Source organism: Pipistrellus hanaki (genome assembly GCF_964339955.1).
Source record: "Pipistrellus hanaki genome assembly, chromosome: 3".
Taxonomy (NCBI): domain Eukaryota; kingdom Metazoa; phylum Chordata; class Mammalia; order Chiroptera; family Vespertilionidae; genus Pipistrellus; species Pipistrellus hanaki.
Genome location: NC_140505.1, coordinates 168,686,558 through 168,700,744, shown reverse-complemented (window position 1 = coordinate 168,700,744; position 14,187 = coordinate 168,686,558). Strand labels below are relative to the sequence as shown.

The 14,187-nt window shown below is 38.2% G+C and overlaps 1 protein-coding gene across 2 annotated transcripts; it reads left to right on the top strand.

The window, feature by feature from the left end:
* Positions 1 to 3,170: 3,170 nt before the first annotated feature.
* On the top strand, positions 3,171 to 10,571 carry CLEC1B (C-type lectin domain family 1 member B). 2 transcript variants are annotated; one of them, XM_084878462.1, is made up of 6 exons: positions 3,171 to 3,353; positions 3,970 to 4,068; positions 5,254 to 5,376; positions 5,513 to 5,664; positions 8,725 to 8,831; positions 10,325 to 10,568. In XM_084878462.1, the coding sequence occupies exons 1-6, from the start codon at positions 3,290 to 3,292 to the stop codon at positions 10,467 to 10,469; spliced, it is 690 nt and encodes a 229-aa protein (XP_084734588.1). In that variant the 5' UTR covers positions 3,171 to 3,289; the 3' UTR covers positions 10,470 to 10,568. The 2 variants fall into 2 exon arrangements, with proteins under 2 accessions (XP_084734588.1, XP_084734589.1); XM_084878463.1 differs by lacking the exon at positions 3,970 to 4,068 and having other exon boundaries at positions 10,325 to 10,571.
* Positions 10,572 to 14,187: the final 3,616 nt, after the last annotated feature.

Sequence of the window (14,187 nt, the reverse complement as noted above, 5' to 3'; positions counted from 1 at the left end):
AGTAATTGAAGTTCCATAAGACAATATGAATTACAAACCAGAAGCTAAGATATAGCAAATAAATATCCTCTGAGGCTTACTGTTACCCTAGTTCAGCTTTACCTACTTCTGGTGTTAAATGTACAGTTTTAAGGACTAGTGACCAACATATTCCTGGTGGTTTACAAAAGGAATAAATAGAATATTTTTTATAATTAAGCCAATTAGCCAATTAAGCCAATTACCTAGAGAATATGGTAACCCTGACAAAGCAAGCTAATTGTTACATTTCATACTTTCTTAAAGTGTCTGTTAATTGAACAAGAAAATGTTTACAAGACTTATAAGTGCTTCCAAATGCCTTTCCATCTTCATTTACATAGTTTATTTAACTGTAAATTTTCAGAAGTTACCTAGATGATTATTAAAGGAACAGAGTCATGCTTTATTGAAAAGATGTCATTTGAACCATAACCTCCACACTCTTCTTTCTGTCACTTGGGCACAATTATTTTTTAGTGCTTTTGTATATATATATATATATATATATATATATATATATATATATATATATATATATATATATATTTATATATATTGGGGGGGAGACAACACTACAGTAAGGCAGTGTCAGAGAAAAAACTGAAAAAGAGAGGAGATAGATGAGAAAAAAACCCCATGACTTGGTAGGTGAGTAGATGTGGGCAATAGAAGAGAGGGAAAGTCAAACATTCGCAGACTGTGGTGGCAGATTGGGGTGACCAAGGTTAGGAAGAGTGAAGAGTCCACTTAGGCTGAAATAAGTTACTCGAACAGAAACAGAAGTAGACAAATGGTAGAGTAATGATCTGAAATTACCCTGCTTAGGATTGGGAATCACTGAATATTATAGCTGAGGATAAGAAACTCAGTGACAAATATGGGTCTGGGAATTCTAAAATTTTAATTACTTAATTTTTAGAACATTATTGAATTTGGCTTTTATTTAAAGGGGGATATTTTATTAAAGATTGGTTTTTGGTGAAAATACTCAAATCATGCTAAGTTTGAGTTTTTAAAATCAGCAATGCCTTTCATGCTTGTTTTGTTTATTATTTACACCCCTTCTCAAAAAATAGTTTGAGGTGTGTATGGAAAGACATTTTAAAATAAAAGATTATTTTATATGAATCTACAAAGAATCCAGAGTGAAGGAGATAACATGAAGAAAAATATATGTATATAAGGTGTGCTAGTTAGAAAATGAATAAACAAAATATCTGCCATGAGATCCTATGTAATTGCTATATTGAATAGTAAAGTCTAATATTGTTAACTGAAGAAAAAGTAAAAATGAGATAATTAAGAATACAAATGCCTAATATAATAGTTTCAGAAGAAGAGTAGCTTTGCTGGCCCTGAAGTTTTAACAAAAATTTATAAAAACTACCTGAGTAACAAAGTAGATAGCACTCTCACCAATATTTTTCTAGTAGGCACAGCAGCTAGCTTTTTATGGTTGTTTTTATAAATACTTTCAATTAAGCTAAAAGGACAATTAAAAATACCTTTTATAAAGTTAAATGTGTGGGAGAGATCTGTTTGTCACACGAAGGCAGCAGCAGCCTCATCTATATCATCAGTGTGAGCAGACATGCATTTTTTTTTTTTAACTTTTTTATTTATTAACTAGAGGCATGGCACACAGAATTCATGCGCCGGTATGGTCCCTAGGACTAGTCTACAATTAGGGCCATCTTCCCTGGCTACCTGCAGCTGGCCCTACCCCCCACCCCCCCAACCACCACACACCCTGGTTTCCCGTTCACCATTAGGGCGATCAAAGCCTGCCAGCTGGGGCAAAGGATTGAGAGGTGGTCAGTGTGCGTCATAGTGACTGGTTGAGTCGTCATTCTGGTCATTCCATCATTAGTGTCAATTTGCATGTTACCTTTTTTATTATTTAAGATAGAGGCTCGATACATGGGTGGGGGCTAGCCGGCCTGCACTGATGAGGGCCCCATATTGGAGTGGGGGTCCCTGCTAGTGGGCAAGGGCCAGCAGGGGCAAGGGGCCACTCACGCCCCTGATCAGGGTGGGGGTCTCAGCTGGGGGGTGAGGGACCAGAGATGGTTTGCAGTCTGGCCATGCCCCTGATTGGGGTGGGGTCCCTGCTGGGGAGCAGGACCAGCTGGGGCGAGGGGCCATGGTCATCCTAGTCTCTGTCTATTCTGGTCTTTCCGCTGGTTGGGGCACTGGGTTTTTATTATATAGGATTCTGCTTTTTGTTCCAAAAATGACTAAAGAATGGACAGATTAAGTAAACTGCTCATATGACATTATAAGACTTGAATAAATTTAAATCAAACTGAGTGTGTGTGTTTTTTGAGAAATAATTAATATTAAAATTTTGTTAGGACAAAGGTTAAATATGTGGAATAAATAATATATTATGGTGTAAAGGATGAGAAAAACATTTCTTCTCCCCCCCAAATATATATGTCTCTTCAAGTATAGCAGCACTATGTTTAATATTACATTACTTCATTGAATTAGAATTTTTCCATTCCTGGAAATTCGCTTGAAAGTGCAAACATTATTGAAAGGTAACAACACATCAAGTCACTAACTCTGCATTATTTGACTTTATTTGATGCCCTTTGATGCCTAAACCTAAGAAATATGATGCCTGCATCATGCGGAGTCCATGAATTTCTGAAGAATTTCATTTGAGAAAGATGCAAGTATTTAGTTGAATTCTAGGTCATAATTAAAAATGGCTCCTTCCAACATAAGATCATGAAATATCTAACTAAGCCCATATTTGATCAACTGGTATTAGCTTTTTCTCCTCACAATAGAATAGACTATATTTACTGGTGTTTTGCCCCTGAATTCTCATCAGAAAGTAGTTTATTTTAACAATGTGACCCAGACTCTGTTGGGGTTAAGATCAAGCATGAACTTTTGTTCTTTGAAAGGATACACATGATGGGATATCCCTCCATTTAGAGTTGAAGATAAGGAAACGAGAAACAAATGCTATTATCTACCCCTTTCAACAAGTTATTATTATTTTTCTGTTTTTACGTTCAAGGTTCATGTATCCCTAAACAGCTATGAAAGGGCTTCCTGGAAAGAAAAAAAAAAAAAAAAAAAAAGGGAAGAAAAAAAAAAAACACAAACCCCAAACCCACACATCCCCAACTCATGGCTCCACCTTATGAGAGAGAGGAGGATCACAGACTGACAGACACTGAAATAACAAAAGTGGACACTACATTTTGCAAAATCATTGGACCCTGAGCTCACTTGTGGAGCAAAGGAAACCATGCAGGATGAAGATGGATACATCACCTTAAATATTAAAACTCGCAAGCCAGCTCTCACCCCAGGTAAGAATGCCTAGAGCAGGCCATTTGAAAATTAATTATATATACGGGTCAACTCTAGTTTTCTTTGTTTTTTGTAAACTAGTATAGCATATATAGTTTTATTTTCCTGAATGGCCTTATTTTCCTATAGCCTTTGAATAAATAAATCCAGACAGATTTGTTTGGAAAGCAAACAAGAAAAGATACAAGCAAGGAACACTACTTTACGCTTATAGAGTTTACTGCCAGAGGGATGAGAAAACACGAGGGGAGAGAGAGAGAATGTTTGGAAACCCCATTTTTTAACATGTCAGTAAATGCGTTCGATTCTCTAGGTCTTGCTCATTAAAGCAGTTATTGTGGGGATGACCACAAAACAAAACAAAGACTAATACCCAGGAGGGAAGTTAAGTTATATATGGACTCAGAGAGACTTGCTCTGAGGATGGGAATGGATGTATGGAGTGGGGGTGGGTTGTGCTTACGGTTAATGATCACCAAGGGAACATGGCAGGATCTGCCCATGATGCTATTTCCATCTCTGAAAAAATAACCCAGAGAGGGCAGGGCCAGGAGGGTCGCTGCCCCGTAACTATGCCCACACCTGTTCCCTGACATCTTTATTGTCTGTCCACAGTTGAACCTGCTCCCTCGTCATTGTGGCGGGTCATGGCTTTGATTCTGGTGGTCTTGTGCATTGGGCTGGTTGTTGGACTCGTGGCTCTAGGGATTGTGTGTAAGTGTTGACTCCTTCAATGATTGCATGTGAGGAAGGCAATACCCGAGGGTCCTGGTGTATGCCACTGAGCTAACTGTATATGTCTGTTTGTCACTACTCCAGTATTTTTTCTATCCATAGCTGCCATGATATTCTCATTAAAGGAGAACTCTGAACTTTCCCTCCTGATTAAAATCATCTTTTAGATTTCTTATTTGTAGTTAAAAATCATTTTCAAGGATTTTAGACTGGTTCTTAAGTTTCTCCTCAGTATATTTCGATGCTATCTTTTGAACTTTTTTTTTTCCCACTTTCCTGCCTATCTTAAGATCCTGCCAACAAGGAATTTTCTCCACTTTACAAATAAATCCTGACCCTTGTCTGAGATTTTGTTCATTCTATTCCCTCTGTTTTCCCTATAAACCTAAAAGCCCTCCAATGCCATATTATCATCTTTTTAGTTGTTGTTTGTGTTTCTGTATATTTTTTCATAAAATACTTTAGAATCTTCGATTTAACATTTTTTATTTATATGAATATCACAGTATTTTTAGCATAAAATAAATTAATATGCATTTAAAAAAATAGATATTTTGGTAGTACATAGAAAACAAAACAACAGAGTTTATTCTATCTCCATGAAATCTGCTTAGAAATTTAAACTTTCAAAATAACTGCTATGGGAATGAGAGTTGATCATGGCATTTTCTTATGTTATTTTTTTTTCCAAATAGTTTGCTTATTATTTGGGATAACCCAGTCAGTTTTTCCTAGTTCTTAGTTTGTTCTTTATGCCCCTCCCCTTTGCCTTAATCCCTTTTCAGCACTCATTTAGTCATGTGTATCTAATACAGTGATTTTCAACTGGTGTCCTACAAGAATGTTTAAAACATGCAAAACCTGACTTAGTCAGGGGCACTGACTTCTTTTCCTGTACATTGTCAAATTAAAAAAACAATGACAACATCACAGTGTGAATTAGTCAAAATTATACCCTTTTTATTTGTCAGATTAGCAAAAAATATTTCGGTATGCCTCAGTTTTAGTAATTAGTTTATGTGTGCCATGAGATGAAAAAGCTTGAAAATCACTGAGCTAGTAAACACTGTAGATTGATAACCCTAGTGAAATTAGTTTATTGAAAGACCCTTGCATTACCTTTATTATCCTTTCTACAAATTATTAACTAACTTTCACATCTAGCTGTCACACAGCAAAACTATCTACAAATTGAGAATAAAAATCTCTCAGGAATTCTGCAACAATTATTAGCAAACCAGTTCTGCCAAGATTTAATGAAACCATCAGAAGGAAAAGACAGTCTCAGTAAGTATGATTTGGTAACCATATCTCTCCTACCCTAGAGTATTTCTGTAATGCTATCTGTAGGAAACATTGAATTTAGAGGAAAAGTAAGTCTTACATAGAATAAAAGGATTCCTATGCTTGATTTCTCCTGAAGGCCAAAAGAACAGCACATGTGACAAAAATTGGAGATATTTTGAAGGTAATTGCTATGGATTCTTCAAGCACAACCTGACATGGGAAGAGAGTAAGCAGTTCTGTGCCAACCTGAATGCCACTCTACTGAAGATTGCCAGCCAGAACATTCTGGTAAGGAGATTCCCATGCCAAATATTTTGAATCATAAGGAGAAAAATCTGAAGTGAAAAATTTGACTTAAAACAACAACAACAATTTTTTTCTCATGCCTTCTGGTTTGTGAAAATCTGAGAACTTTATTAAGCTCAGTAAATATCAACATGTGTGTGTGTGTGTTTTTTTTATCTTTCATTCTCTAACAAGTGAACTAAATATCAAATATAATTAATGGATAATAACATATACATATAATCTGACTTTTGTGCGGTCCAGGGTATTATAATGAAGCTTTGTCTTTGTGCCTTTAAAGAACTGTGGAGTTATTGTAATTGCCTCCTGTAGGTACCGAGACCGGCCATAGGACCTGCAGCCTGGGCATGTGCCCTGACTGGGAATCAAACCCATGATCTTTCTGTGCACGGGACAAAGTCCCAACCAACTGAGCCAGGGCCAGAGCCACCCACGGAAGTTTCAAAGCCCCATTTCTTAGAATAGTGCCTGGTCCATGGGCATGGTCCTGCACCTGCCGCCTATTGGGGATGTTGGCCTTCCTGGTAAAATTCACTCCCCAAGGTCTGAGGGACCCTGTAGACAACCTGAGAGGCAGAAGAATCTCAAACTTTTGAGTCAGTTGTAAGGGCTCTGAGTTCATAAAAAGGGAAACTGAGGCCCCCAAAAGTGAGACTCATCCACACCCTCTGAACCATGGTGGGCAGCACCAGCAGGAGACCCTGCACCAGAACCCCAGGAAGCGGGCAGGAGCAGGAGAGACAGGTGAGGCTCTGGCCCTGCCCCCTGCCCCGCTGTGTGACTTGGGATAAGCCAGACTACCTCTCTGAGTCTGCTGCCCCAGCAAGGAAGCTGCATGCTCTAGGCTGCTCAGGTCCACAATTGCTCTGGACTCACCACTCCGGAGCCCCCCACCGTGGAGCCGCCTGGCCTTCCTGTTTACTCGAGGTCCCCTTGGAGGCTGGGAGGCAAAAGCCTTGGCCTCTTCTGCTCCCCACTTCCTTCCTCTCCCACTTCAGCTCCTCTGGCCTGGCTCTCAGGGCCCCCGAGGCCACCACCTCAGAGGGCCTACCGAGGAACATGCTCTCTCTCCGGGACCCTGAGGTTTCAGATGTGCTGGGCATCCCTCTGGCACCTTGGGACAAGCCATTTCCTGGAGAGTCACTGGAGACATGAAGACTATGACTCCATCGACTGTCCCAGGTCCGACACCACATCCACCTCTCAGCCCACCAGTAGGGGATGAGTACATTAGAGATGTCCCCTCCTCCCCATCCTTCCTCTCCCTTCCAAGGCTCCCGCCTCTCTGAGCTCCCAGTATGGGCCTTCGACCAGCAGCCCAGCCAGGCCTCCCTTCCCAGACAGACCTGCAGCTTTTTAGCGAGACCCCGGGGACATTCCTGTGCCCTTAAAGCCAGATGCTGCCCACTTGCCCATCCTATCCTGCCTGGTTTTAAAGCCGTTGGGAGCCTCACCTTTCCCATATCCTTGTCCCAAAAGCTTCCCCTGAACCTCTATGATATTGACATAGACATGTCATCTAACTTTGGTGCGGTCCAGGGTGTTATAATGAAGCGTTGTCTTTGTGCCTTGAAAGAACTATGGAGTTAGTTGCCTCCTGTAGGCACCGAGACCAGGCATAGAACCTGCAACCTGGGCAGGTGCCCGAACTTCAGTATGACTCTAATAAATAAGGACATTCATTAGAATGCACTTCAGCATACAGGAAATTCAGGGAATGGGGGAACAAGTCCAGCAACACCACAAGGAAGCAACAGACACATCTGGAAAGTGGAATTTGCTGCAGGACAACCGGTCCCTTCACAGGTCAATGTCATAAAAAGAAGGGGCGAGTCAGAGGTCAAAGTTAGGCGGACAGCACGCATGCAGCTTGTGGTCCTGGATTGCCTCCCAGTTTTAACAAAGTCACATTTGGGGGGAAATTACATGTGGACTGATTATTACCTATGGTATCAGTGTTAACTTAGTGTCTTTGAAACTCTTGAGTTGTAGCTCTATAGCAAAATGTCCTTATTTATTAGAGCCATACTGAAGACACACTTTGGGAGTGAACTTTGTTCACATCTGTGATTTCCTTTAAAAAACTGCGACAGCAATAAACCAGAAGTGAAGGGAGTATGGGAAAATGCTAACGATTACTAAATGTGGGTGATGGTATGTGAGTGTTCATTATATTATTTCCTCTAATTTTGTTTGTTTGAAACTTTTTATTAAAAATGAAACTTTCCGGGCCTCCCATCGCCTTTTCGAGAAAGACTAGATATGTGGGTTGGCATTCAAGGCCCTGAAAGCGTGGCTTCTATCACCGACCAAGCTTGTCTCCAGCTAGGACAGTCCCTCTAGCCTGCCTCCCAGCCCCGACGAGTGCCTCAGCCCTCCCCTCACTCAATGGGTCCTCTCCACCGCTGCAGCTCTGCAGAGCTGTTCCCTCTGCCCTTCCATGCTCTCTGCCTCGTGGTGAAGTGAACTCCTAGATGTCTTCAGGGCCCCACTCCAGAGCTCCAGGTCAAGGAACCTTCTGCCACCGGGGCCCCTCTGAGCTCTGTGCACAGAGCTGCCTAGAACTGGTCTCAGGGGAGTAGGTCTGATGGAGTTTTTCGAGCATGGGTCCCCTCCTGGTGCTGGAGTTACAGCACAGTGGGCCAAGGCTTATACCACCAACATTTAGTAATTGTTTGTGCTGCTGAAGGAACAAACGTGCATGAAGGAAACCCTCAAAGGAAGGTTAATAGGGGGAAAGTTGGGCTGGTGGTTACTAGAACTTTTAAAATTTTTGTTTGTTTTCTTTAAGTTTTCAAGCCTTTTTCTTTCTTTCTTTCTTTCTTTTTTTCTTTCTTTCTTTCTTTCTTTCTTTTATTATTTTGTTTTGTTTTTAGTGAACAAATGATTCTATGGTGAAGAATTTGGGTCAGTTTAGGTTTTCATAAATTGGCACACACCTGAATTCAGGAAGCTATAATAAGAAAATAAAGATAATGATGATGAAGAAGGAAAAAAAACTCTGTAAGTTTTCTGACCATCACTTTTATCTGTTTGCAATAGGAATTTATCAAATCCATGACTGCATACATTCGTTGGGTAGGACTGTCCCGCCAGAACTCCAATAAAGTCTGGAAGTGGGAAGATGGCTCAGTTTCCTGCAATAATATGTGAGTCACTGGGCACTCAGAATATAGCAATTTTTATTTCCAAGATACTCTACCCACTTGGGTCCAAGTTACTTATAAGTTGAGAGGTAGTTCTGTACCCTACTGCAGGTTATATAAGCAGAAGCTGAGTAACTTACACCCTAATCCTAACAAGAGAACACTAGTAGTAAGACAATTCTAGTTGTATTATCCCATTCCTCTGTTCTTTATCTAAGTTACAATCCACCTCTATTCCCAATATATTTTTTTCTCATTCATTGCTACTGACCACTTTACTATTGGAACAGTTTATGTCTTTTTTAGCTTGGTCTAATTTTCTTCATATATTTTTAAAAGAAAATTATTTTTGGTTGAAAGTTATTCATGGATTCTTTTGACATTTTTGTAGCATCTACCTACTCTTCCACCCTAGGGGGTCTCCAGGAATCAGACTCATCATCATTCACAAGGTGGTTCTGATGTCCTTATCATAAGGCTCCATCTCTCTGCAAATAATCCTGTCTGTCAAAAGAGCCAATTGCATTGAGTTACTTAATGTGACTTTCCAATCTTCAGTTTCAACACCTTTTTTTTATCTTGTATATCAAAACTGCAGTGTTTCTTCCACTAAAAGTTAAACTCATTAACCACAATTTATACAATCTGATTATTACATTTAATTAGTTTATTTACAGTTATATATTAAGTATTTACTGTGAGTAGGAGACAAAGATATTTCAACTACAAGCAAGTCTTTTCATAGACCTTGATTTCCAATTACTTGCTGTCTCATTCACAATATTGCAAGCAAATTGGTGTTCTTTCAATAAATCAGTATCCCCCAACTATTATGCTCATTCCCAAGTAGAAAGGATCTTGTCTTTCTTAACCAATCTATCATTGACACAGAAAAACACTTTGACACATAGTAGGCATCCCATAGATATTTAGAAGAGGAATTAATAAATATACATTTTTGTCCTCTTCTCATAAGCAGTGTGGCAGAGAATATAAACAAGTTAACAGGCAATACAATATAGCATGCTGTTTTATATCTGCTATTTTATAACATAAACCTTTATTCAAAAATATTGTATCAACCTACTTTTCCATGAGCTCATTTCCATCCTGTGCAACTACTTTCCATCTGAAATTCATCTAAATCCTACCTTTCCTTTAAGACAAAAGGAAGGTATTCTCTTCTATAAAAGATAAAAAGATAAAGCCTTTCCAATTACTTCAGATTCCCACCCATCTCTTCCTATGGACTACTATTGTACCTACTGTTCACTTGCTATTTAATCTTATCCTATTTTACGTTATTATTGACCTATTCAAATGGTCATACTTTATACTCCCAACCAGACTGGCAGTCTCTCGGTGATCTGAATGTTGTTTATAACTTTCTTTTCCCATAATTTCATCTCCACTTTATGTAACAAAATTGTACACAGAGTTTTATTGCTGATTATTTGGCTTTCAAAGAAACTCATGTCTACCTTTTCCATTCACAGGTTTGAGCTTTCTGAAAATGCCAGAGAAAATATGAATTGTGCTTATTTTCATAAAGGGAAAATTCACCCTAGCTCCTGCAAGAACGGACATTATTTAATGTGTGAGAAAAAGCCAGGCATGGCCAAGGTGGACAAACCACTTTAATACAAAGAGATGGGCAGGTTGTCACAGGCAAATGATTGATTGTATAATAAAAGATCTGGATGAAAGAAATTACTAGCCATAAAATTACTTATTTCTTCCTTTATTCCCCCTGGAGTCACCTTAACATGATGTTTCCTACCAGCACCACGTAGTCCCCTCTTTATATATCTCTTTATATGAAGGGGTAACCTGGTCTCTTCTTTATATTATACATCTAGAAGCTGGTCTGTGAGTTGATCTTTTATTCCCAATTGTGCTTTTTCTATTAATTTCCCTTCTGCTTGTCTTGCATTCCTAATGATGTCAACATTGTATTATTCACTGTATCTTCAGATCTAAGATATATTTTCAGTTGGAACAAAACAGATCCAGAGATACAGAAGCATCAATCAGACTGTCAAACCTCAGAGGGAAAGCATGGGGTGGCAAGGGTAAAGGAGAGAGGTCAACCAAAGGACTTGTATGCATGCATATAAGCCTAACCAACAGACACTGGGGGTAGGGGGTGAAGGCATGAATGGGGGAATGGGGAGCACTGGAGGGATAAGGACACATATGTAATACCTTAATAAAGAAAACAAAAAGAAAGGTTTGGACTTAGATGAGTTAAGCTGTGCAAAATATTTAAGTTTGAAAGCCATATAAAATATCCAAGTTTGAAAGACAGCATGAGATAGTGGGGAAAATATGAATCTCGGAATCAGAGAAAAATTTAGATGGTGTGATTATCTAAAGTACAACCATAGGCCAATTATGTAGTCTCTTTAACCTCTATTTTTGCATATTTAAAATAGGATAATACCTATCTTATATACCTCACAATTCTACAACATAGCATAAAACTTCAGAGTACTAACTATATCAGAAACTCCATGAAGGCAGACACTTTGGATTTCCTGTTTGCTAAGGACCAAGCACAGTTTCTGCCTCACAAGAAACAGAAAAAAATAGAGACTTCTCATTGTGTATAGCTCATTACAAAGCATCAGTTTAGTAAAACACTATGCAAATATAACTTCTATTCTAAACCTACCTCTTGAAAAACTCAACAGCAGTAATTTTCTGTGCAAAGAAGGGAAATAAAGTTCACCAGAAACCTGGTGGAGTTTAAAAATGAGTAAATGCTTCTTATCAAGGCCATAGGCTAGGAGACAGATCAGCAAGTAAAAATACTTTATCTAGTTCATTTCCTGACAGTCCTGTGCTTGTTTTTTTGCTGAGTAACTCGTGAAATATTTATAGATGTGTGGAGAGGCACGCTTTAATATAACAGGCAAAAATTGCATTTCCTTGCCACAGCTTCTCTGAAGGTACACTTTCTTCTTAAATTAGTGCTAATAAATTTATAAACATGATTCTCAAACTTCTCAACTGAGGTGTTTGTGAAAACACTAGATGTTCAAATACAAATGCTTATGTTAAAAGGCTAAGGAGACAATCCTGCTTTTAATAAGCTCCCTTAGTTGATTCTGATATGTCAACTTCAGTAGATTTCAACTAGTATTACTTTAGAACTCAATCCCTATCTGGCTTTTGTAAGTTACTTAGTCTCTTTCAAACTCAGCTTTTCTGGTGCCTATAAAATTAGTTTAATATTATTACCTTACTCATGAGGTAATTGTGAGGATTATTGTGATTATATAAGGCATCAAGCAGAGTACACTCAATGTGTATTACTTTTACAGCTTTGTATGCTAGCATTGAAAGATATTTAAGTCTTTATCTTGTTTTATACTATCTGTAAATGAACAAGTTTTTGTTTTGTTTTGTTTTGCTTTGTTTTTTTTGGGTTGTTTTTTTGTTGTTGTTGTTTTTTTGGAGGGGGGTGTGCAGGAGGGAGGCAGAAGGAGGAATAACAAAAATACCTCAGATTCTGCCTCCACTTAAAATGTCTCAAGATCTTGGCATTTTCCGGTTAGTATCATTATTTTTCTATTTTCACTTTTTATTTAGAGAAACCAAATAGAAACTAACAATTCCAAAAACTATCTAAAAATCATATGTCTTGACTTTAACGTTTTCTGTCCCTCAAATGAAAAAATATATATATATATATATACATCACAATGGCACAACAAAATTTCAAAGACTAATATCTCAATGCATGGCAAAAATGTAATTAATTACAAATGTGACCAATAAAACTGTGCTTACAGAAATTCTTTGGTTTTTGTTTTTGCTTTTGTTCTTGTTTGGTACTCATATCAAAAGCATTTTGTACATGAACTTGGAATACCACAGACTTTAATAGCACAAGTACTATGATCAGACCACTTGGTTTCAGATACTAACTTTTCTACTTACTACATAAGTAAACTGGTAAATAACTTGACTTCTCTGTGACTCAATTTACAAACAAGTTAATAGTAACACCTATATTATAGATTTGTGACAATCACAATAATTCATGTCAAAGCCCTTTGAAACAATACTTGGAAAATAATGAATAGCAAATAAGTATGATTAAAAACATCAAGTATAAAACAAGTAACATAGTCGAAACTGGTTTGGCTCAGTGGATAGAACGTTGGCCTGCGGACTAAAAAGTCCAAGGTTTGATTCCGGTCAAGGGCACGTACCTTGGTTGTGGGCACATCCCCAGTAGGGAGTGTATAGGAGGCAGCTGATCAATGTTTCTCTCTCATCGATGTTTCTAACTCTCTGTCTCTCTCTCTTCCTCTCTGTAAAAAATCAATAAAATATATTTTTAAAACACACACACACACACACACACACACACACACACACACAAAAAGGTAACATTAATCTTCTATTAGGAGAGCCCAAAGGTTTTAGAGAATGCAAAGTGCTGATGAAATTTAAAAGAATCTAGAGATTAATGGCAACACTTTGAATTATGTTCCTGACATTAGTCTTAATGTACATTTGGTATGTTTATTGTTTCTACTTTTTTTTTTCTCCTGAAGGTAGAAATATTGTCATTGATTAAGTCACATTATTTTTCACATAAGAATCTCAGGTAACATGAAAATCATATAAAATACTTGGAGAATTTTCTAGATAGTCTTCATTTACCTCTTGAGTTCTTCTTATCCCTGCTCTGTGCCTTGGGAGGCAGAACTCAAATGAAAAGCATCATCAGGGTAGATTTGGCCTGTGGCTTCCTTATCAAAACTTCATAAACAGCATCTTTATGAAATAGAATACCCTTGAGAGCCATTTGTTTCCTTCTGTAGCAGAGATCAATGATTGATCCAGTGAAACACTGAAACCAAAGAGAACATTGCAATTTCACAGACTGTTGGAGTTTGCAGATGGTAAATTACTGAGACGTGACCTTTAGCCGTAGGACAAATGACCAATGATAATTAAAGTATCAAGTTTCTCAATACCAGTGCAATAGGCACAGGATGTAGCAGAAATAGCCATCTATCTACTAAATAATTCATGTGTTCCTTATAGAGTGAAGTTGTCATAGAAAGTTTGCCAGCCAGGCAAAAGTTCCAATTATCAGGCCCAGCCTTAGATCCAAACACAGGTGTCACAATAGTGCATTTGGAGGTGATAAGTTATTTCTAGGGGATGGCTTTTAAGATGCGGATTTGCCATCTTCTCTTCTCCATTCCAATGGCTAGAAGTAGAAGACTTAATGTTTCACAAGACAGAAGGCATCTGGGTCCCATTGCAATGAAAACTACCCAGTAACCAAAATTACTGGAGCTAGAATGTTATGTGAGCAAGAAATAAACTTTCATTG